This window comes from Meleagris gallopavo, chromosome 5, assembly GCF_000146605.3.
Source record: "Meleagris gallopavo isolate NT-WF06-2002-E0010 breed Aviagen turkey brand Nicholas breeding stock chromosome 5, Turkey_5.1, whole genome shotgun sequence".
In the NCBI taxonomy this organism is placed as follows: domain Eukaryota; kingdom Metazoa; phylum Chordata; class Aves; order Galliformes; family Phasianidae; genus Meleagris; species Meleagris gallopavo.
The window spans coordinates 20,925,190-20,945,939 of NC_015015.2; the positions used below are offsets into that span (position 1 = coordinate 20,925,190).

General features: G+C 44.3%; 1 protein-coding gene across 1 annotated transcript in view; it reads left to right on the plus strand.

The window, feature by feature from the left end:
* TYRO3 (TYRO3 protein tyrosine kinase) overlaps window positions 1-20,222 on the plus strand; it is a 36,630-nt gene extending 16,408 nt beyond the window's left edge. Inside the window, exons 7-18 of the mRNA XM_003206482.4 lie at window positions 242-384; window positions 1,612-1,756; window positions 6,227-6,356; window positions 6,540-6,640; window positions 7,454-7,549; window positions 9,764-9,844; window positions 11,485-11,577; window positions 11,729-11,850; window positions 12,130-12,239; window positions 13,689-13,848; window positions 15,214-15,350; window positions 17,790-20,222. Coding sequence (XP_003206530.2) covers window positions 242-384; window positions 1,612-1,756; window positions 6,227-6,356; window positions 6,540-6,640; window positions 7,454-7,549; window positions 9,764-9,844; window positions 11,485-11,577; window positions 11,729-11,850; window positions 12,130-12,239; window positions 13,689-13,848; window positions 15,214-15,350; window positions 17,790-18,168 — 1,697 coding nt within the window. The 3' untranslated portion in view covers window positions 18,169-20,222. The remainder of the gene's footprint in view (window positions 1-241; window positions 385-1,611; window positions 1,757-6,226; window positions 6,357-6,539; window positions 6,641-7,453; window positions 7,550-9,763; window positions 9,845-11,484; window positions 11,578-11,728; window positions 11,851-12,129; window positions 12,240-13,688; window positions 13,849-15,213; window positions 15,351-17,789) is intronic.
* Window positions 20,223-20,750: the final 528 nt, after the last annotated feature.

Genomic DNA, 20,750 nt, shown 5'->3' on the forward strand with positions numbered 1-20,750 from the left:
GTGCTCCTGCATGCTCCCTGAGGTCCTCAGGTTTCAGAGAAAAGCAAGGGACATTGACTGATCTTATCTTCTCTACTTGAAACCAACACAGTGGTTGGTGGCTTGCAGGATTGGTTTCTCCCCTCACGTTCCCTTCTGGCTGATGTCAGGGAAGGGGGTCAGTCTGTCTTTTCAGTGACTTTCAGTGTGGGTAGAGCCTGATTTTCCTGCTCAGTGATTGTATTCTGTCTTCTGCCTTCAGCTCCAAGCAGCACCCCACAAAATATCCATGTGATCCAAAGGGATCCTGGTTTGGTTTTGGAGTGGGAAGGCGTGGCTCCAGATGTGCTGAAAGAGAATGTCCTGGGATACAGGTTGGAGTGGATTCAGGATAACGTAACTCAGGTAACAGATCCCGGGGGAGCTGAGTCATTGTGAACAGAGTTGGAGAACAGTCAGATTACATTTCTGGGCATGAGGGTCCCTCATCTTTTACCTAGATGAGGGGTTAGATTTCTGACATTGCTCTTGTGTAAATGGATCCGTTCTGATTTGCAGCAAATGATGATACTGCCTCAGCATTTGGACCCAGTTAATGTGAAATTCCTTTGTGTGAACGCTCACGTGTAGATAGACCAGTTCCCTGATGTTCCTTGTGCAACAAGGACAACAGAGAGGGATTTGGTTTATCTCTATCCCTTTCCAGTTCTGTCCCAAAAGCAGCTCAGAGTGCAGGATCTCTTTCCTGTGGCAGAACTGGGTTTTCAGATCCTAGCAGCAGGGTGTACTTAACAAGTGGACGAGTTACATAGTAAATGACAAAAAGAAGGTTGCAGATTAATTTACAGTATGTGGGGAGTTGAAAGGACCCTGTCAGGGTAGAAGGCCTTTCATCTGATTTTCAGTGTTGACCTTCCTCAGGTATCTGCCTTTGAAGTTCACAGCATTTCTTATGGTTTCTCACTCCTTAATATACATTTCACCAGCACCTATTAATGATGAACAAGCCTGTAATAACAGGCAGCTAGAGAGACTTATTTCCTTTCTTTCATGACCCATTTTGTACTAGGCCAGCATCACTGACTTTCTGAATGATAATGTTCCCATTGAGTTTACATTGTGTCAGTAGTGGAAACTTCATGTGGCTTTGCTGCAAATGATGTGTAATAAGGTCCCCAAAATTGCTGCAGATATGTTGGTTTCATCTTCCTAAGTGGAAACTAGCCATGAAATTCAGAAGCAATTTGAGATTTGGCCAGTAAGTTAAAGCAGACAAGATTCCTTCTTTGGATTAACATTGTCAGATACCTTGCAGTGTGTTGGTGCATCTTTGTGTCTAAAACAGATGAAGCAATTAATGAGAAAAAAAAAATTGTATGGGAACTTTCATAGAAGGATCTCCAAGAAGTAAATCATTAAACTTTCTGTCTTCCCTACACCCTGGGAAGCTGTTAGTGATTTTTGAGAAGAGAAACCCAAGGTGGCATCCCTAATTAGTGGTGAATCTGAGACTAGAGCAGGAGTCACAGTTCCTTGCCCTTGTAGCACCAAGGAAGTACGCAGTAATGGTTTGGTTTAGACATTTTAGCTCTCCTTTCAGGCATCTTACAGCTTGTTGCCGTTTGCTCTCAGGGGGAGATGATTGTGCAGGAAACAAAAGCAAATCTCACAACGTGGAACCCTCTCAAAGACCTAATCATCAGGGTGTGTGTGCTGAACTCTGCTGGGTGCGGGCCATGGAGTGACCTCTTCCTGCTGGAAGCCCAGGAGGTCATGGGTGAGTGTCCACTGCCATTCTTTCACATGGGGGAGAATAGTCAGCATTAGAAAGTGTTTAGAGCTTTGAAATCTTTCATTCAGGTTTGCATTTAGCAGAGTAAATATGAGAGAACTTCTCTAATATAGGTTCTTATAGATTTATTTTAAGGCCATTCCTGACTTGTTAAAGGTGAACCTGATTTAAAGCATATCTGCATCGTTTTTTGTGATGACTTTTCTGAACGCGTTTATATGAAGGCAGCATGGCACACTCCATGGAGAGGCTGAGCTACTGGTAGGAGGGGAAAGTTGTGGAACAGCAGCTGGGCTGGACAGATTGGACTCTGTGGAACAGTGTGCTGGGGGCAAAGAACATGTGTGCACAGAGGATATTCCTAGAGGTAAAGGGCAGGTTGGATCATCAGTGCTGGTTTGCTTGCCACTTGCATTTCACAGTAAATGGGAAATAGAAGCTGGAGTATGGATAAGGTCTGAGTTGTGTTTGAGGAGATGGACTTTGTCCTGCAACAGGATCTGGAAACAGAACAAGACCAAAATCTGTAATCTATGGTGTTTGACACACTTCTGCTCCTTTCTTCCTAAGCCACGTGTCTCTTTTGGTCAATCACATGAACATGGATCCTTCTGGGCTTAGAAATGGCAGGGAAGCCTGGAGGGGGCCTACTGGAGCTGGGGAAACAGAACAAAGAAGCAAGGGAGAACTGCAGCCCTACCTGCAGCAGTGTACTGATGCTGGCTTTGACATGCAAGTATCTCAGAAAGACCTTTGCAGCCCAGTTCCTGTGATGAAGGCTGTTCTGATGGTTTATGTGAGTACACTCACTGTAGAATCAAAGGCCTCAAATTATTTAAAGAAGAACTCATAGGCTTAGGTTGAAAGAGACATTAAAGATCATCCACTTCCAAACCCCTGCTATAGCAGAATTGCCACCCACTATATCAGGCAACAGATCAGGCTCCATCCAACGTCATCTTGGACACCACCACAGATGGGGCATCCACAAACTCTCTGAGCAGCCTATGCCAGTGCCTCAACACCTGAGTAAAAATTTTCCTCCTAGCATCTAATCTAAATCTTCCCTCTCAGTTTAAAGTCATTCCCTCTTGTCCTGTCACTATCAGACTGTGTAAAACATCGGTCCGCCTCCTGCTTGTAAGCTCTCTTCAAGCACTGGAAGGTCTCAGTGAAGTCTCCCCAGAGCCTTCTCTTCTCCAAGCTAAACAAGCCCAATGTCTTTAGTTTTTCTCCATAGGGAAGGTGCTCCAGCCCTTTGATCATCTCTGTGGCACTCCTCTGGACCCATTCCAACACCTACATCCTTTCTGTACTAGAGGCCCCAGGCCTGGACACAGTACTCCATATGGGGTCTTAAAAGGGCAGAGTAGAGGGGACATTCACTTCCCTCTCCCTGATGGCCATCCTTCTTTTGGTGCAGCCTAGGATAACAGTTGGCCTTCTGGGCTGCAAGCATGCACTGCTGGCTTGCGTGGCTTGCATCAAGCTTTTTATCCTCCAGAACCCCCTTCTCCATGAGGTTGAAATGGAAGGGTGGAGTATCAGAACTGTCTCTACTAGAGGATGATCATCTGCTCCATCAGTATATTTCTCCTGTTGGTCTTTTTTGTGGCACCCAAATGTAGAGAAAAGCACCTGAAAGGACTAGAAAATCCCTTTGGAAAATGTCCAGCACTGGCAAGAAGCCCCGGAGAATGTATAGGATTTGCATATTACAGGGAGCTAGAATGAGATTATCTTGTAAACACAACATGTTTGCTTGTTTTTATTTACAAACCGCTTCAAAAAATATCAGGGAGCAGTGCATGCTTTGGCCAAGTGCTACCTGAAAGCGTGTATATTTGTTCTGAATCCTTTGTTAGTTTTCTTGGCTTCAGTTCACAGCAATAACATTCTGGAAATAAAGGTTCACTGTGGAAAAGCTGATAGGCCCTAAACAGCAGAACAGCAGAACTGCAGAAATGCTGTAGTTTTGTTGCAGGCCTGGTAGAAAATATAAGTTGCTTCCCTTCCTAAAATAGCAGGCTGGCACTGGTTGCTTTCAGTGAGAAATGCCAGGGGTGGTTTCTGACCAGCTCCCAGTGCGGCAGCAGGGATGACTAAGCTTGTATAAACTTTAAGGCATATTTGTCATCACAGCAAGCTAGTAGAGCTCCACCCTGGCTATGCAGAGATCTTGTGCACCATTAACAAAGAACACTTTAGTATGTTCAGAAGCATCCTCAGTGTAAACCTCTCTCTTCCACTGCAGAGAGAGGAAAGGAATAGCCTAATAGCATTTTTTTCTATCTGTAATATTCATGATTACAGGCAGGAGAGGTCTCTTGGATTGTTTTTGCACACCTTTGCGATAGAAGGCCTCCTACAGAAATAAAAAGGCTTCTTTCATCATCAAAGGCCTCCTAAATCCTCATTTATGCTCATCCGGTAACGCTGGCTTCCATCTGCCTTGTGCAGTCTTAAGGCATACGTTGGTCAGAAGAGAGGAGAGCAAGAGATGGGAAAGCAACAGAGCTGGGGAGGGAGAGGCAACTCGTTCTTGGGCTGCAGCCATCCTCCTTAGCTCAGTGGCAAGAGAGGGAAGCCAAGAAAGATCTGGGGCAGAGCAGTAGAAGTAATGAATTTCAACATTCATTTCTATTTCTGACACGTTTGCTATAAGCTGGGATGGGCTCCTGGCTCCTAGCAGTTTAGAAATGAGGAGAATTACTTTGATTTGTTTTGTTTTCATCTGTCCTCCTTTTGGAGGAACCCCTCCCTTGAAGTGACCTGAATCCCTGCTATCTACCAGACCGGAGCAGACAGAGCAGATAAATAGACTGAGAGAGGCTTGTCTCACTGTGGGGCCAAGGAAACCTTATTGTTAGCTATCAGAAAGGATCTTTTACATCAGTGTTGTTCCCTGTTTCTCCCCTGATTGTTTGATGGTAACGCCCCAAGTGATTGGCTTGCGAATTGTTGCACTTCTGTTTCAGATCCCCCTCCCTCCTCATTAACAGCCTTGAAGGCCAGGTCAAAAGGTTCAGCAGAAAAGGGTATCGTAAAACCAAGAGCCTATAAAACTCTCTGTGTGGGAAGAGAATCAGTCACTGAAGGAAGATAAGATGCTGATGGATAGGTGCAAGCTCTGATAATTTTTTGTATGAGGAGAATTCTCCAGAGCTCTGTTTCCTTAAGCCCCGCCTGTTTAATAGACTAACAATGCTTCCTTAAAAACGTGGATGGTAAGGCTTGACAGTGCAACCAGTAAACAAACTGCAGAAGCCTTTTGCCTGCCAGGACTCTGCCTGTTGGAATATCTCACTCCTTTTCAAACATCTGTGCAAAGGTTAGTCCAAATCTCAGCCCGTTATCCTAGCACCTCTTTTAAGGACAGGTTTACTTATACTCTCATGATGTATACCACTATAGGATTATTTGTACCATCAGAAATGACTCATCCTTAGCTTCTGGTAAAGCACAGTTGACAGTTGCAGGTGAGCGAGGGAGCGTGAAGATGAAAAGTGCTTAGGGATCTGTTACCTGTACTTGTTTGTTCTTTAAACAAATTGGAGATACGAGGGCTATACTAGGTTTTAATAAACCTATTCAAATTGGCATTTAGTCATTGGCAACTTTATTTGGAGAAGAAATCTCTCAGGGAATTGGATTAATTTATCTGTTGTTTGCCAAGCATAGATCATATTCTTCTCTTCATAGCCATATTGCTGCAGTGTCTTCCTTTCCTTGTCGCTTACTCAGATTGGCAGCGTGCCCATTTCCTTTGTGAAGAAGAGAGGTTTGTAGTCAAAAATATATCTAATCTGAAAGCAAATATTAGACAAGACTTGTAACCTGAATGCTGGTTGACTTCTTTCTTAACTTGCAGGGCACTTTGAAAAACCTGCTTCTCTTTGGTAGAGAGGTATTACAAAATAAAAAAGGAGCAAACAAAATTGAGAGGTTAACAGCCAATACCAAGGCTCTCTTTGTGGGAGGGGAACTGTAAATAGTCCCTATCAGATTGCCATGAAGAGCTATTGTCTCTCAAAATGTTATCTGGTTGGCATTTGGGCAGAGCCTGGTGAAGTCTCTGCTGGCTGCCTCCAACAGGGCAAAGTGAAAATTGTATGCAAAATTCCCTTTTTAAGTATTTATTTTTTGTCTTAAGACTGCAGGTCATGATTCACATAAAGTAGTTTAATCTGGAGCAATGACCTTTACTTTATGGGTGGTCAAAACTAAGAACATGTCTGATAGCTGCATGTATCTGTTATATCCTCACTGTGTCCAGCAGCTAGACTGATTGGGTAGCTGTTTCTGCAAAGTTCCAGTGCACAGTGATTCGCTGTGTACATCAAAATCAGCAAGATGGCTTTTCCATTTAAAAGCAAAATATTGATGTATCCTAATATGGGCTGTTTACTATTTGCATTCTTCTATTTGCTGACTAGTATTTTCTGCATCATCTAGGTGGTCAGAGACAGCCTCCTTACGGAACATCCTGGGTTCCTGTGGCATTGGGCATTCTCACAGCTCTGGTCACAGCTGTTGCCCTGGCTCTTATTCTCCTTCGAAAAAGAAGAAAGGAAACTCGATTTGGGTAAGGGAGTTTCTCCTACTGCTGCTTAAGAGACATCTTTACTTCTTCCCCCAGTGTGGTTTTCTGACTGATTACTTTACAAAAAAATGTGGTTTAAGTATAATCACCCAATCTGTCTGTCACACCCTTCAGAAGTGAATGGCCTGTGTCATCATGGCTCCGTGTGTCTTTTCTGCTTTCTAGCCATGCCTTTGGCAGTGTGGTTGGCAGAGGGGATCCAGCTGTCCATTTCAGAGCTGCCAGGTCTTTCAACAGGGAGGGCCCAGAGCTCATTGAAGCAACGTGTAAGTCCAGTTACCTCAGTGATTCTACTTGAGAAACTGTTCATACATGTACTGTTCTCTCTGTTTTTCCTGAAACTGATGGTTTTGGATCAAGAATATGGGAAATAATTTCCAATGAGATTTAGGTAATCTGTGAATGACGATAAAAGCGAAAGGCAAGAGTTGCTGTTACCATCTTAGTTACATAACAACATTTACTTACCAATTACAGTTACAGTCATTCTATATGTTAGTGCAAAGCGTGAATTCACCGCTTCCCTGCCCCTGTTTCACACTGTTTTGACTGTACTACAATGTAATAGTCAGATGAGTGAGGCTCAATGTTAACAATGTTAGCAGTATGCTCTAAGCTCAGTGTGCTACAAGCGTGAACATTCAGACAGGTACTGTGAGAACTGCAGTGTACTTAAAATAGTGTAAAGGCCAGTGAGACTATTGAAAACTGGTTCAGCTCCATCAGCTTAAATGAGTCCAAATGAGCCAGTGTCCATCAGGTGTCCCTTCTCTTTGCATTCTGTCTTCTCAGTTATTCACAGTAGTTCTGTATTCCAGTTGTTTTTGGCGTGATTAAGGGCAGTGCAATCACAGCCTCTCCCTTTCAGTGCTTTTGTTAATGAAAAAGATGTTTTCTTGTGGCTAAAAATTACTGGTTTTGTCTGTGGTGAGACTTGAAGCTGTGGGAAGGAACTCTTTCATATTTTCTATCTTGCATTATGGAAATAAAGCTGGAGATGGAATTAAAACAGATGGCCCTTGATGTTGTGACAGAACATTTAAGTATCCCTGATTTTACTCTTTTTTTTTTTTTCCTAGTGGAGAGTGTAGGGATCAGTGATGAGCTGAAGACAAAACTCAAAGATGTCCTTATCCAGGAGCAGCAGTTCACCTTGGGACGAATGTTAGGCAAGGGTAAGAACCAAAAGCTGAACAAGACTATATGTTAGAGGTCTGCTTGGGTTACCTTTACTGCTGAGTAGGGAGAAGCAGTAATAAGTAGCTTGTTTTCTGTCCGTCTGTTTGTAAATGGCATTTAAATGGCACTTTTCTCTAGGTAACACATTTCAAAGGTTTAGCATAACTAAGGGGATATTGGCTAAGCCAGTGTGGCTCTACAGAGTCGTGAACTGCAGTGTATGTTCAGCTTTCCTGAACTGTTGATTCACTGGGGTATGATTTTTTTTTCAGAGGTTCAGAGTATTCATTTAAATTTCTCCTGCTTGTTCTGTTTTAAAAGAGGTGCTGTAGAATTCCTTCAGTTTACGCATTCAAATATGCTGCAACAATACAGAGGCAGATGATCTACTACAGACGCTGCAATGCTTCAAAACACACGCTGATTCAATTTCACATATTTCTAGCATGTCAAGTGGTTTGTCGCCAGATATTAGTTTGAGCTTTTAAAGAAGCATATCTGGAACAAGTACTGAATTTGCTGGCATTTGTCCATATTCAGGACCTTTGGAGTTTTTACTTCTTACCTACCATTTCTCTCAACTTTTCAGGCCAGGAGAAATGGGCAAAATAAAGTTGGGATGCTTCTCACCTAACTTTAGCTAAAAAATTGGCCCAGAAACTCTCTGCAAAAGAAGGTTTTGAATTTAGATTTCCCAGATTGCAGACTAGTGTCCTAGCTGTTGAATCAGTCGAAAAGACTGAAAGTGTGTAATAATGAAGCAAGTAACTAAGAGAGGATTGTGAGTCAGGAGTCACACGCAAAAGAGAGCTGAAGTGTTTGGCTTCCTTTTTCTTATTGAGATTAGTTTTATTGCATTCTCTTGACCCTGTCCCACTGGGAGCTATATTCTGCTCCAGTCCTTCCAGAACAAATGTGCTTCTGAAGACTCAGGAAGATGACCTTCCTGCCGAAGGTCAGAGGGCTGAACAATGCGAAGTAATTCAACAGTGTCAGCTTTTGGCCAGTTTCTGGGATCCTTCTAACACTTCTGGGCTGTCCCCTCAACAATTAACAAAGTGGAAATTGGCTACCGTGGGGTCCTTGGTGGAACGATGCTAGCTGGAAGATCTGTTCTACATTGTCAGCCCCAATCACCCGACCTCTGTTCAGCATACAGGTTAGAAGGGGGCACGGCTGTGTTATCTTGGGTTCTGCTGACTCTGCAACTGAGAAGAGCTGCACAATGCAGAACCAATACAAAATTGCTTAGATCCTTCCCTTTCTTCTCTTCTTTGGTCTGATATCCACTGCATATGATCATTGGGAAATAAGCACATGCCACACAGCAGTGAAGGACACTGTGAAAAACCAGTGGAAAGATAACGTTTTGGGGTATGCATCTTGAGTACCACGTTTTACTTCTTCCTCTTCAGTACCAGAGACTCTCATCAAAACAGATTTTGGATTGGGTAATCAGTTACAAAATTAGGGAGAGCAAATCTAGAGCCAGAACTAATGCAATGAGTCTGTTACGCTGTGGGTGTAAAGCCACTTCAGGCTAAAATAATTTGAAGATTTGACTGTTTGCATTTCCTCCCATCTCCCTTAGAGAAAACACAAGGGTAAACTATTTCTTATATTAATTGACGTGTCACACACGCAGAAGAAGATGGTGTATATTTTGTCTAGCCAGCAAGTCTTCCCTGAATTTTGAGAGATAAGGCCTGATTGTGTCCCAAGTGATTGAATGCTGGCACCATTACTGGGCTGTCAGCTTTGACAGCTGTCACCTCCAAGAACGGTCAGCACTGGGAGCATCCTCATCTAGCCCATCCACTTACTGGCTCCCGCTCACGGGCCCTTCTCTGACCAGAATTTCACTTGGCTGCATTCCTCATGATGTGATTTCCCCAGAAATGTCTGCCTGAGGTCCCAGCCCATACTGTGACTGCACTGTCCACTTGGTAGAGGATTGCTTGCTTTCCCTCTTGTTTTTCTTTCTGAACTGCTGGCACAGTGGCCTCTGTCTGCTGATTGTGCTACCTCTTCTAGGCACGAGTGTGCTGAAAACTGCTGACTCAAGTTGCAGAATGAAAAATGAAGCTGGTAGCTGCATTTCTTATGCTTACTCAGCTTCCCTGTCAGCGACCCCTAGTGTGACCCTGCTGTGAATCATATTTTCCTCACTAAAAGCTGTTCCCTCACTGCTTGCTCTGGTCTTTTCACAGGAGAGTTTGGGTCAGTTCGAGAGGCACTATTAAAGCTAGATGATGGCTCTTTCCAGAAAGTGGCAGTGAAGATGCTGAAAGGTAAGTGGGAGTGGGGCTACCTGAAGTACTTAAGAGAGAAGAGAGCTTGGAAGGATTAAAAGTAGTCTGTCCCATTCTCTATCAGATATCTACTGACATTCTTCCTTACTCCTCTCTGAGCTTCCCACTCAGCCCTTCTACCAGTGTTCTCTCCATCTCGTTTTAAGTCTTTTTGCAGTGGAAGCTCTTTGGGGAAGGACCTATATTACTTCAGCTGGTTGTATAGCATCCAGCACATGGCGATTGCAGCCAAAAGCATGTTATAACTGCAATTTTTGTGTGCAGAGGATCTCGTTCAGTTGCTTGATTCAACAAGAGCACTACAACACCTGGCATAGGCAGCTCAGGCAGGGCTGCTTTGTGCTATGATGTAGTCAGCAGTAGGTGGCAAAGTAGTCCAACTCCCTTCCAATTAGTCACTGTAGGAGTGTACAGAACAAGGGCAGCTAACGTTCATCAGGTAGAAATGTGTGACACAAAAAGCAATTAATAGGTATAAGTGAAAGCAAGTGTGTGCGTATATATTTGTACATGTGTTAACCTATGTTATTTTAGCCCTGTTGCCTGTAAGGCAGAAATCAACTGTGACTGACTGAAAGCAGAGTCACACTTGCATACCTTTGAAGTTAAAATTGGCTGCCACAGAGTGCCAGTTTGTGCTAAGTATACTGATACCACAGTAGTATAAATTAAAACATTTTTCTCCAGTCTCAGCAATCATTATAATCAGTTTGCAAGGAGTTTAGTGGATAATCAAACTGTCTGCCTTCAAGCATCTGATTTGGGAACTGTTACCCTCTAGTGGGACCTTCCTTTCTCCTCTGGCTGTAGAAAGGAAATCATGTACTTCTGTCTTCTGAATCATATTAAATGACTTCCCTAAAGCAAAGAATATGAATATTCCCATACAGGTCTGAGTCTGATCTCGTAGCAGAAAGTGGAGGACTCACTAAATTCAGGAGCACCAGTGGAGGAAGTATTCTGCTGGGCTAATTCTTGATTATGTCATACTTCTGTAAATCTGGACTAATAGTGACAAATGGTTTTCTCCAAATTCATATTGATGTGTGTCACTAACAAATTTTGGTCCAAGATCTCCAGTACTAAGGTTATTTAAGAAATCTGAGCTCTAGCAAGACACTATTGTGCTAAGAGATGGAGAAGTATGGATCTCTCATGCTGTCCTCATTAGAGATGAATTGAGCTTTGTGACCCCTGCTGGGGTCTCCAGCCATCTCCTCAGTCTTAGCATTTTCTTTAATTCTGTGTGGCATCTCCTCTTCCTGAGACTGTAGTTTAGGTCCTTTTAGCTAATTTATTCTTACATCTTTAATGCCTCCACGTGATTTCTATGGCTTCCAAGGAAAGTTGTTGCTGAGAAAAAAGCTGCTAATTGTCAGCTCTTTCCTCTGCCAAGAAGCAGTTTACCAGCTGTCCCTGATGCATGCTTACTGACCACTGTCCCAGATGAAAGTGTCAGGCTCTGCCTTGTTGTAAACTGGCTCATCTAGCTGTAGGTCTGGGAGGATGTGCAAAACCTCCACAAAGAACAAGTTTCTGAAGATCATTATCTGTAATGTCCTTTGGAGCCATTCACTGAAGAACCAAGGAAGAAAACTTACAGTGACCTTTTCTTTCAGCGGACATCTTTACCTCCACTGACATCGAGGAGTTCCTGCGGGAGGCTGCATGTATGAAGGAGTTTGACCACCCACATGTCACTAAGCTGATTGGTAAGACAGCAGTGCTGCTCACTCACCAAAAAATGCACATTTTTTCTGCAGTTTCAAAAGAGGTAACCTCTAAGATTGTAATGGTAACCTCTAAGATTCCCCTTGGGCCTGCTGCATTTGCTAAAACCCCTTTGCTGTGTGTATTCACTAGGAGTCAGTCTACGGAGCCGTCCCAAAGGTCGTCTCCCAATTCCCATGGTGATCCTGCCCTTCATGAAGCATGGAGACCTTCATGCTTTTCTGCTGATGTCAAGGATCGGGGAGAATCCTTTTGTAAGTCTTTCTTACTGTAAAATTCCTGTAGGGAGGGCATGGATTTTCAGACAACGTGCTCAGCTCAGTTCGGGTTCGGTCTTGCAGAGGCATTGGCAGATGATCAGATTTTGACACCAGAGGAAGCTCTGATCAGATGTTGAAGTATCTAATCCCATGCACACTGAGAACCAACTCCTGCTTTCCCTATAACCTGTCCCTGCTCAGTAAGCTAGTAGAAAATGTTGCAATTCTGCCATAAGAGGTTGAAAGTTGAAGTAACTCAGTTATTTCTTTCAGAACTTGCCTGTTCAGACACTCCTCAAGTTCATGATTGACATTGCCAGTGGGATGGAGTACTTGAGCTCAAAAAATTTCATACACAGAGACCTTGCAGCTCGGAACTGCATGTAAGTGAACCATGAACCATGAATTTTTAGAGAAAAGAAAGACTGGAATGGATGAGGGAGGAATGAGAAGCTTTTCACACAACAGAAGTGAGGAGGGATCCTCTTGGGGGATGTTGGCCTTTGCATCTAACTGACAGCAGTCATGGGAGAGTCTTGTCCATGAACATACGTGTATGTAGTGGTGGTGGTACTGTAGGGGTCTACTGTTAGCATTCAGCTGAGCTTCAAACTGACCATATTTAGAAGAAACTATTCCATCGTTGGTTTGGACATACATATATTTTCAGAGGGTTGATTACAATGTTGTTTGTCAGCATGGGCTATTTGTTCCACTTTACGATGTAATCAACAGAAGAAAAAGGGTTTGTCTGGGTCAGAAAGAAAGAAGCTTTAAACATAGTCTGAAATCTCTATTCCTTGCATCTCTTTTGAAGACTTGATTATCACAGTATAAGAAATGTAGGATTTCCTGGAAAGCAGGTGAAGAATGGCTAATGTGGAGAATTCCTTTAAAAATAATTGCCTGGTGAACATTCTGCATGATCCCACATTGCTTTTATGTCCCCAAACTGCCTTGCCTGCTATGAAGTGAAGATAAATCCCTTTTTGTTCTTTCCTCTCTGCTTCTTTCTTGGGAATAGAAAGGAACAGCCCATCCTGGCAGGCAGAACTCTGCCTCTGAACAAAATGACAACAACCAATGAAATCTACAGTGAGACACAGATTTCCAAAGGCATCTAAGTGTCCAGCTGTACAGACAGGAGGCTGATAAGTCATAATGAAAAATGGTGAATTAGCCTGCATTGACACTGCTGAGAAACTCCTACTGTTTTCCTATTTTAAATTATTTTTTAAAAAAACAGTCTTCCTTCAGAGGAAGCTGGGTGCCTGTGTCATCACAACTTCCTTTATGCAGCCTAGAGGCATGATGTCTTTATGGGCTTTACTCGTACTACCTACTGAAGTGTCTAGGTTTAAGTAAGTGTGTGACAGAGCAATTCAGGCCGTTAACTTGGCCTGAAGAGAATGGCTTGCAGATGTAGTTTTGGCAGCTGTGATATGCATCTAGGCAAATACCTTGTGTTTTTTGATTGCTTATATGGGGCATGGGCCTTAGTGATAGCAGTGAGCAATGCAGGTAAACACTGTTGATCTTTGAACCTCTATAAAGTAGCTGAGTTCACTTTGGATGACAGTGCAGGCCATCTGAGCATGGCCATTTGTTTATTTCCTTATTCCTAATTATCTCTCTGTTAGTCTCAAGGAACTGATTTGAGACCACTGAATTATTTCACATCAGCTGTCAAGTAGATTAAGTCATTATCCTTCTGGGTAATACTTGATGACTAAATACCTCACTTCCCTGCCCAAGTAGTCCTGGTTGTACCTCTTTTATTGCCTGAGGTGGCCAGTGAATTGCTTTTCTTAGTCATTAAAACTTTCCCATAGGCTGGATGAGAACATGAATGTGAGTGTTGCAGACTTCGGGCTTTCTAAGAAAATCTACAGTGGAGACTACTACCGCCAGGGCTGTGCTTCCAAGCTACCTGTGAAGTGGCTTGCTCTGGAAAGTCTGGCGGATAATCTGTACACAACACACAGCGATGTGGTGAGTTTTGCTCTGGTGCATTTGGGAACCGCTTGTATTTTTTCAGAAGTAGAAGAATCCTTCTGTAATCGTGGAGGGTAGGGAAAGGCCCTGGTGGTGAGAAAGGGAGTTTGCCTGGTAGTCTGTGTTTGAGGGACAGTGTCACCTCTGCCTTGAGTGCTCTCAGAACCCAAGATGTAAAATATGAGTGATTTATGGCAGAAGTGATGAACCCTTTTCTCATTTTCCTCGTCCTTTGTCTATTTTTCACTTCTTCCCCCTATCCTCTCCTTTACTTGTCTCCCTATCCTTCTCATTTTCTACTCTTTGAACAGTCCCTTACTCTTTTTCCTTGTTCTTCTGCGTTACAATCTGAAGGTGATCTAAATCTCTATTGCATACACTCATGTACATAAACAGCAATGGCACTCCGTCGTACAGAAGGCATTGGTAGAACCATGGAATGAATACATCAGTGCTTATACACTCCACCCCATAACTTCTCCCATTCGTCTGAGATTTTTGCTTCGCTTCTCTTTGGCATGGGGTAATTTTTGGTGGGAGTTTTTTTTTTCTGTTATTATTTGTTTGGGGATGGAGAGCAGGGGAGGGTGGTTGTTATTTTTTTCTGTTCTGATGCCTTATCCATTCTTCCTTGCTGCCTTCTGATCTGGTTTTGCAGATTTGGTTTTGCATTAGTTTTCTCCTTCAAACCTGTGGACTTGCCTTTGAATTTACCCGTGTGTCTCTGAAGGGACACCAAGAGTGCCTTGTAGCTTGGCTACTGTGTTGCCTGGTGATTGCTATAACCACTGCAGGCAGTGTTCAGTGATTGCTGATCACAGTTCAGCCAGTTTACAACAGACACTGGGCAGGGTTTGCTTATGAAGATATTTTTTTTTTTCCACCTAACAGACCTTGCAGTTTTGATTTAAAGTTAGAAGTATGACAGTACAGAGTACAGCACAAATCACTGTGAGCCATAAGCAGTTTGTTCATTGCCCTGCTTAGTGGCTAAACTCTTTCATTTGTGCCTGTACATTTCCAGTAATAGAGAATCTGTCTCCATGTATTAAACAATTAATTTGTGAACTCCAAATCAAACTCTTTATGTAGCTGGGGACCACAAAGCTGATGCTACATCTCAAGAACCATGAGTAGGAGGTGTTTGGGAGACGTTTGTATGTGGGAGACAGCAATAGCTCCAAGAGCCTTCTGCTCCACTGCAGGATGGGACTGGTCAACAGACGACATGTTGGCATCAGCAGCATCTGATTTTATTTTGTTTTCTAGCTAGAGTTGAGCCAGCATCACTGCTGCTCACGTGACGTAATCCCAACAAGCAGGGAACTTTGTTCATCAGTTCTCTGTACTGTTCCCTTTCAGTGGGCGTTCGGGGTGACCATGTGGGAGATTGTGACCCGAGGGCAAACCCCTTATGCTGGCATTGAGAATGCAGAAATCTACAACTACCTCATCAGTGGGAACAGGCTGAAGCAACCGCCGGAGTGCCTGGAAGATGTGTGAGTACTTCCTCTCCCTGCAGACACATGGTTCCTTGAGAAGTTTGGCGTACAGGAATGAAACGGGTGCAGCTGGCTGACCCTGCAACCTGAATCCATCCACTTTCCATCACACAAAAGCATTCACTATAGAGTCTCTGGGTTAGCTATCAAATTCTCTCTGCTGGCAGAACTCCCTGGAACCTGTGGTAGCTCTGCAAGCAGCCAGCTTGCTCAAGAGTTTGAACAGTGTCAATGCTAGAAGCTCTTGGCTGTGTGAAAACTATAACTATGTCTCCAGAAGCTCCCTGTCTTCTTAGGGCAGCATCTAAGGAAAGAGGTGAGTTTCATGGTGCAGCCTGAAGCAAGATTACAAGGAAACAAGATTGCAGAGGCTGTGTGAGCCTTTCAAACCTAGGTCCAGTTATCAAAATTGCATCTAATATTCACATAGAAATAGCAGGATGACAGAGAGGTAGGAGACAGGAATATATATAATGTTCTGTAGATCAAGGTCCCACTTAAATTGCAGGTGGAAACCAAACCAGAACAGTGTTGTGGATATGGGTTTCAGACATTTCCAGACTTAAAGGAAGCACTCAGGTAGTTTACTGGTGTGTTGCAGCCCATGCTCCTGCCTTATTCCTGTGGCATATCTACAAACGCTGGCTTTGATGGCCTTGTAAAGCTGTACATTTTGTGTAAAAGGAACAACAAGAAGTCCCCTTTCTTCCCCCTTTCTTCCTGCTATGATGGTGGAATATATTTCATGTGCCTTCCTTTTCCCCTGCTTTTTTTTTTTTTTTCCTTTTTTTCGATGTAAGAGAATAATCTGTGTCTTGTTACTGAAGCTGTACACTTTTGTCTTCTCAGCAATTCATTTTGACTGTTCCCAAGCTTAAATGAAAACACAGTTATGCCACTTCTTAAAATCATTGTATGTCTGCCTCTTGACTGCTGTGAGTAGCTTTGGTTCCCAGTTGTGGAACTTTTAAGATGCTATAAGGGCCAAAAATAGAGAAGGGATGCAATGAGCTGCTGGACACTGAAGAAAAATGCATAAGAAAACTACCAAAAAATATACAACCTCATTTTGAAAGGCCATTGAGCCTCTTTTGATTGAGATCCATGAGGATATGCTCAAAACACTTCCCTATATGCTCACCCTCGGCTTGTGCTGATGGCCGCTGGCAGCAGCAAGGTCCTGGTGGGCAGTTGGTCTGATCCTGTACAGCTGGTAGCTTTTTCCTTTTCTTTCAAATGAATTTCTGCTGTTCACAGGGCGGGGTAAAAGAGTGTATTTAATTTGTTGCTGCAGAGTAGGGAGTTTCTGTTTTATATGGAGCACTTACAGTTATTTCAACCACTCACAAGGGGTGCAATTTAGGATTGAGATAACAGAGGCATTGAAGCTTTCTATAAAGCTAGTGTGAAATCCAAGAGGCTTATAAAGCTGATAGAGAGCAAGGGAGGTAAAAGCAAAGTAAAGGCCATCCTTTACTTTGGGAAATGCTTCATTTCCCAGGGAGGGCCGTTTTCAGATTTTTTCCACTTACAAGTTTAACTGAGGTTGTTTGTCCATGGTGTTTTCCAGTGCCAGCACTGCTCACCACAGAACTGGTGACAATGAAGAAACAGGAGCACAGCTGTGGCTTTGGTGGGTGATGTGCAGGAAGGAGAACGATGGCTCTGGCCATTCTCCAGCATGCTGGAGGTATCACCCTGTGTTCTGTGTGGATGCTGGTGTTGATGACATCGTGCATCAGCCCTCAGGCAACCAGAACTCTCAGCTGGTGTTTGACCACAGGATAAACACCGCCTGCGTGGCAGGATGAGACCTGTGGCCAGTAAAGCACTAGGCAGGCCTTGAAGTTCAGGGTTTTGCGTTTTTTTTTGGTACTCTCTAATTATTTTGATGAAAGTGCTTTTGAAAATAGGGAGAAACAAGGATTTTAAGTCCATAAAACCTGCCTAAGTGCCATCAGCTACACAAGGCCAAAACCAATGAATTTTGGAAAAGTTTTGGTGTTTGTTAATTGTGATTGGAAAAATAAATGCCTCTCCCCAGTGACATACCCAATCTCATTATTAAAAAAAAAAAGTTGTGCAAATTTTATGCAAAAAATCACACACCAAAGCTAGAATTCTTGCCATTCTCTGTTTTCTCTGCTGAGTGAAGCCAGTGCCCTGGTGGAGGTCAGAACCTACTCACTCATGTCCTATGTTAGGGATTTTGGAGGCCTTAGGGTAGCAGTTCTTTTCCAAGGCACCCTTGAAGTGCTGAAGAACTGCATGAGCTTCAGTGTTGCAGAGGTGAGATGGAGCCTTCCGACAGGGCGTGAAGAGCTGGCTCTGTTCACCTCTGCAAAGGGCCCGTCGTTTGATGCCCTGTGCTGCACTGCACAGAATTGCTGCTGGGATGTGCAGGACTAGATGTGTTGTGTCTCTTCTGTGTTGCAGCTACGATCTCATGTGCAGATGTTGGCATCCTGAGCCCAAGCTACGCCCAAGCTTTGGAGTGCTTCGGTCCCAACTGGAAATGATTCGGGGGAGGATGTCCACACTCTCTTTAAGCCAAGACCCTCTCTATGTCAACATTGGGAAGGACAAAGAGTCATCTGTCGGTGACCCTGCCGTGCACACCTCTTTTGGAAACACGGACGGTGATGAGACCATTGCTGGGGCAGCAGCTGCTGCTGTCACGAGTGACTATCGCTACATCATGAGCCCCTTGTGCCTTGGAGATGATGTCGAGGGTGAAAGGCATCCAGATGGGCAGGAAGGGGAGAACAAAAGCCTTCTGTATGAGCTGGAGACAGAAGGAGAGAAAAGTTGTTAGTCTGTACATAGCAGTGACACTCTGCTTCCCTGGGACGGGATGTGTGCAGCCACAGTGCCGTGTCGCCTGGGTCTCTGATGCCGGATCTGGAATGGCTTTAAACAGCATGGGCCGGAGCTCTTGGGCAGCTTTGGCAGCTTTCATTTCTGTGTGGGCTGCAGTTGCGGACAGCTTGTATGGACCACAGCCCTGACATGCCCTTGGATTTGGGGAGGGAGGCTGTTCACATCCCGCAGAAAGAAGATCAAAGTCAAGGTGGGCAGTCAGAGCCTCTGCTCTGGTCTTTCTCACTGGCAGCTGGACGCCAGCAGAGCTGAACGCATCTTCTGTTCAGTCAGTGCTCGCTCTCGTGTAGATGTTGTCTTTGATCCTGGCTGCGTGACTTCGGGACTGGTACCTCTGAAAACACTAGTGGGTATTTACACCGTCATCTGGACACTGGGGGAAGTTCCTCTTGTGTTCACTCAGCAGTGCTGCCTAGACGTCTTGCCTACCTCAGTGGTTCTCAAACTGCGATTTGCAGATATGCATTCATCCAACATTGAACATCTGGCACATTTCATGCAGTAACACTCGCTGCTCCCTCTGCCCAGGGCTCTTTTAAGGTACTCAGACTTGCAGGGAGCAATGAAATTAGAAAAAAAGTGGAACATCCCTCTCCACTCTCATACCTCTTTTCTGTGTTTTTTTTTTCCTGTTTGGTGCTGGTTCGGGCCCGACTAGCCTTGCAGTTGGCCTTCAAATGGGAAGGGAGGGAGAGCAGCTGGCATGGGTGAGGATAGAATCCAACTTCAAAGGAATTGAGAGGAAACTGTTTAGAGAGGATTTGCCGGCAGTGTGGGGAAGCAGTGCTAATTAATGCAAAAGCTGCTTTCCAGGAGAGGAAGGAGACTGCTTAGATAAAGAATGGCAGACACGCATCACTTTCAGCAGGAGCAGGATTCAGTATTTGCTTGAAAGTAGGATTTCTTTAATCTTTCTCTTTTTAACCATCCTCTGACTTTTTCAAACAATCCAGTGCTGTAGCTGCTGTGGTGAAGGTCTGAAGTCACTTTTGGGAAGGTATGTGTGAGATGGGGGGAAGGAACCAACAGGGAAACCTCTTTCTAAAGAGAGAGTCCTTATCACGAAAAAGCTTGAGAACCACTGGCTGTCTTATTTAGGAGGTCTTCTGGCACACTGTAAAAGCCAAATCAGATTGTAGACCCGTATCACTGCAGCCTTCCACACAGGGCAAAATTGATGGTTTTGCTCTTTGGGTTTTGTTTTTCAATCAGCATGTCTGACTCACTGTAACTGCAAGTGCTTTTGTGGTTTTTAATAATTTAATATTTTAATGTAAAATCAGCATTTGTTTTGTGCAGTGTTTCCCAGCAAGGAAGTGCAGGTACATCTTACTCTAGTTATCCTAAAAATTTGCTAGATCTTCATTTGTTTTATTTTCAGTGTGCTGAAAACTCAGCAGTATCACAGGACTTAGGATTCCACACTGCTTTTCCTCAGACACAAATAGCACCAATGTCGTCGCTTGCCAGGTTGGCGAAGGTGGGACCAATGAGCCAAGACAGACTGCAGGCTTGGTATCAGGACACCCTATCATTCGATGCCCCATTCTTGGCTGTTGCCAGGTTAGGGGCTAACTACAAAATTTGGGTCCAGTTTCATCCCTTGCTGAGAGCACCTTCCTAGGGAAGGGAAAGTTCAGTCTGCGGCTTGGGCACGGGTCCTTTCTGTAAGATTTCCTACTACCCAAAGCTGCCCTACAGTTGGAAGCCCAGTATGGTTTCTTGGTCACAAACTGCAAAACCTTACACCCCAGGCAGTACGGGTTTTTTTCATCATTTAGCTGGATTGCTGTCAATGCAGGGGAGAAAATAACAGCTAACAAAGTTTAGCAGAAACCTGTGCAGTGCACACATTGGCAGTGAGGGCAGAAGGCTATGCTCCCTGCAGCTGCCTGGGAAGCGCAGATGTACATAGAGACTCTAACTTTGGGAAGCATGTCATAGTTTTTATGCATTTTTTTAAATAATAAAACATGTACTGTGTCTGAGTCCCAGCCTGTTATCTGCAGCAGAGTTTGTGGGGATGCTCTGAACAGATCTTCCTTGCTGGGTGGGTACACTGGTCACATGAGCTTGTCTCCCAGAGAGCCTCAGCCCCAACCAAAAGCCTTGAGTGACCTCCTTGGAGGCAGGGAGCATGCTGCAGTGCCACATCCCACCTAGGTGCTGGCAGCCTCTGCGCTCATTCCTTCTCCCTGCCCCCCACTGACAGCACTCCCTGGGGAGGACAGTCTTGGAGGAGGTGGTTGGAACTCTGCTGCTGAGTCAATGTTCCCATTGCCACATAGAAGAGCCCTTGGATTTCCAGCTTGCCGAGAAGAAGAGACGCACATCACACGTTCATTATTCATCAACAGTGCACGGCTTCTGTCTATACACTCACACCAGGAGGATGAGCGATGGGGAGCAGTGGGAGGGAGCGCTCACCCCCATCTTCTACGCAGGGAGAATGACTTCCGAAGCACGGAGTGGCTGACTTGGCCAGTATTGTGAGGTTCCAGTGCTCAGCGCCATCCC